The sequence below is a fragment of the Staurois parvus genome, unplaced genomic scaffold (genome assembly GCF_062004578.1).
Source record: "Staurois parvus isolate SC_StPar_1 unplaced genomic scaffold, SC_StPar_1.0 ptg000682l, whole genome shotgun sequence".
NCBI classification, from domain to species: Eukaryota; Metazoa; Chordata; class Amphibia; order Anura; family Ranidae; genus Staurois; species Staurois parvus.
The window spans coordinates 3,232,717-3,234,397 of NW_028318478.1; the positions used below are offsets into that span (position 1 = coordinate 3,232,717).

General features: G+C 42.0%; 1 protein-coding gene across 1 annotated transcript; it reads left to right on the top strand.

Annotated features, from left to right (window-relative positions):
• LOC149447544 (olfactory receptor 5AR1-like) lies at nt 1–933 on the top strand. Its single transcript, XM_089652339.1, has one exon. The coding sequence runs from the start codon at nt 1–3 to the stop codon at nt 931–933; it is 933 nt and encodes a 310-aa protein (XP_089508465.1).
• The last annotated feature ends 748 nt before the right edge of the window (nt 934–1,681 follow it).

Here is a 1,681-nt window from a genome sequence, read left to right on the forward strand (position 1 = left end):
ATGACTTTCAGAAATAGTACACATGTGACAGAATTTATCCTCTCTGGTCTCTGCTCGGACCCAAACCTTCAGCTGCCTCTCTTTCTACTCTGCTTCTCAGTGTACGTGGTGACTCTGCTCGGAAACTTCATGTTAGTTTTGGTCATTTTTGTGACTCCTATTCTTCAAATACCAATGTACACTTTTCTAATGAATTTATCCCTTATAGATATCATTTATTCATCAGCTATTACCCCAAATGTTATGGCCAATATCTTCTCTATAAACAAGACAATCACCATCACTGGATGTGCCACACAAATGTTTCTTTTTATTGATCTTGCAGGCTCTGAAGTCATGTTACTGCCTGTCATGGCCTATGACCGCTATGTAGCCATATGTAAGCCATTGTATTATGCCAGGCTTATCAACAGAACAACCTGTTTTCAGCTCCTATCCTCAATATATACAGCAGGATTTGTGAATTCATTAATACACACATGTTGTGCATTTACGTTACCATTCTGCAAGTCAAATCGAATTAATCATTTCTTCTGTGATATCAATCCTATCCTAAAATTGTCATGTAAAGATACCTTTGTTAATCAAATGTTGGCATTTGTTGTTGCTGGATCCTTGGAAGTGGGCTCTTTCTTATGTATAATGACATCATATATCTGTATTTTACGTGCTATATGCAGAATTGGCTCTTCTAGAAGGAGCAAGCCACTGTCTACCTGTGCCTCTCACTTTACATGTGTGGCATTGTTTTACTGTCCAGTTTTCTTCACCTACCTACGTCCAAATTCAGCCTACTCGGTGGACCAGGACTGGGTGGTGTCTGTGTTCTATACACTGATCATTCCAATGTTAAATCCCATCATCTATAGCTTGAGGAACCAAGATGTAAAACAAGCTCTCACTAAACTGATGGCATCCACCATGCTCCCCTGATCCCCTGATCCAGTACTACTGCAGCAGCTCCCTCACAGTTAAAGTGGTTGTAAATGCAGACTCTTTTTTACTGGAATGCATTCTCTGCATTAAGGTGCAAAAACCTTCTGCATGCACCTCCCCAAGCAGCCTGTCCTTATACTTACCTGAGCCCAATCTCAATCCAGAAATGTGTACAGGAGTAGAGGCTCTCTTGGTCCTCTCCCTCCTCATTGGTTCAGACACAGAACAGGAAGCCATTGGCTCCTGCTGTCTTCAATCACATCCAGTGAGTGGGGGGTGGGGCAAAGCCATACTCTGTTAGTCTTATGTACACTCGGAGTGTGGCTCAGGAGTAAGCACGCATGAGTGCTCCCATAAGAAGTGGCTTGCTATGGGGGCACTTTGCGGGGGGAGGAGCCAGTGGCAGCAGTGGGGGAACCTGAGAAGAGTAGGATCAGGGCTGCTCTGTGCAAAACCATTCCACAGAGCAGGTAAGTATTTAAATTAAAAAAATCTAGCATTTACAATCACTTCAACCCTTGTTGAAGTTATTTTTTAGGAGGAGGACCTTGGAAAGCATTAAGACCCTTGGATTTTCTATTATTTTTTATATTAAAATGGTCAGCACAGGGGGAGTTTGTGTTCATCACTAATAAAATAATTTTGAAACTGTCATAATGATTTTTGGTACACTACAGTGAATGGGTTAGGGGTTCAGTGTTCCCTATTGTGGTGTAGCAACATATCTGACCCCGTGGAAGTCTAA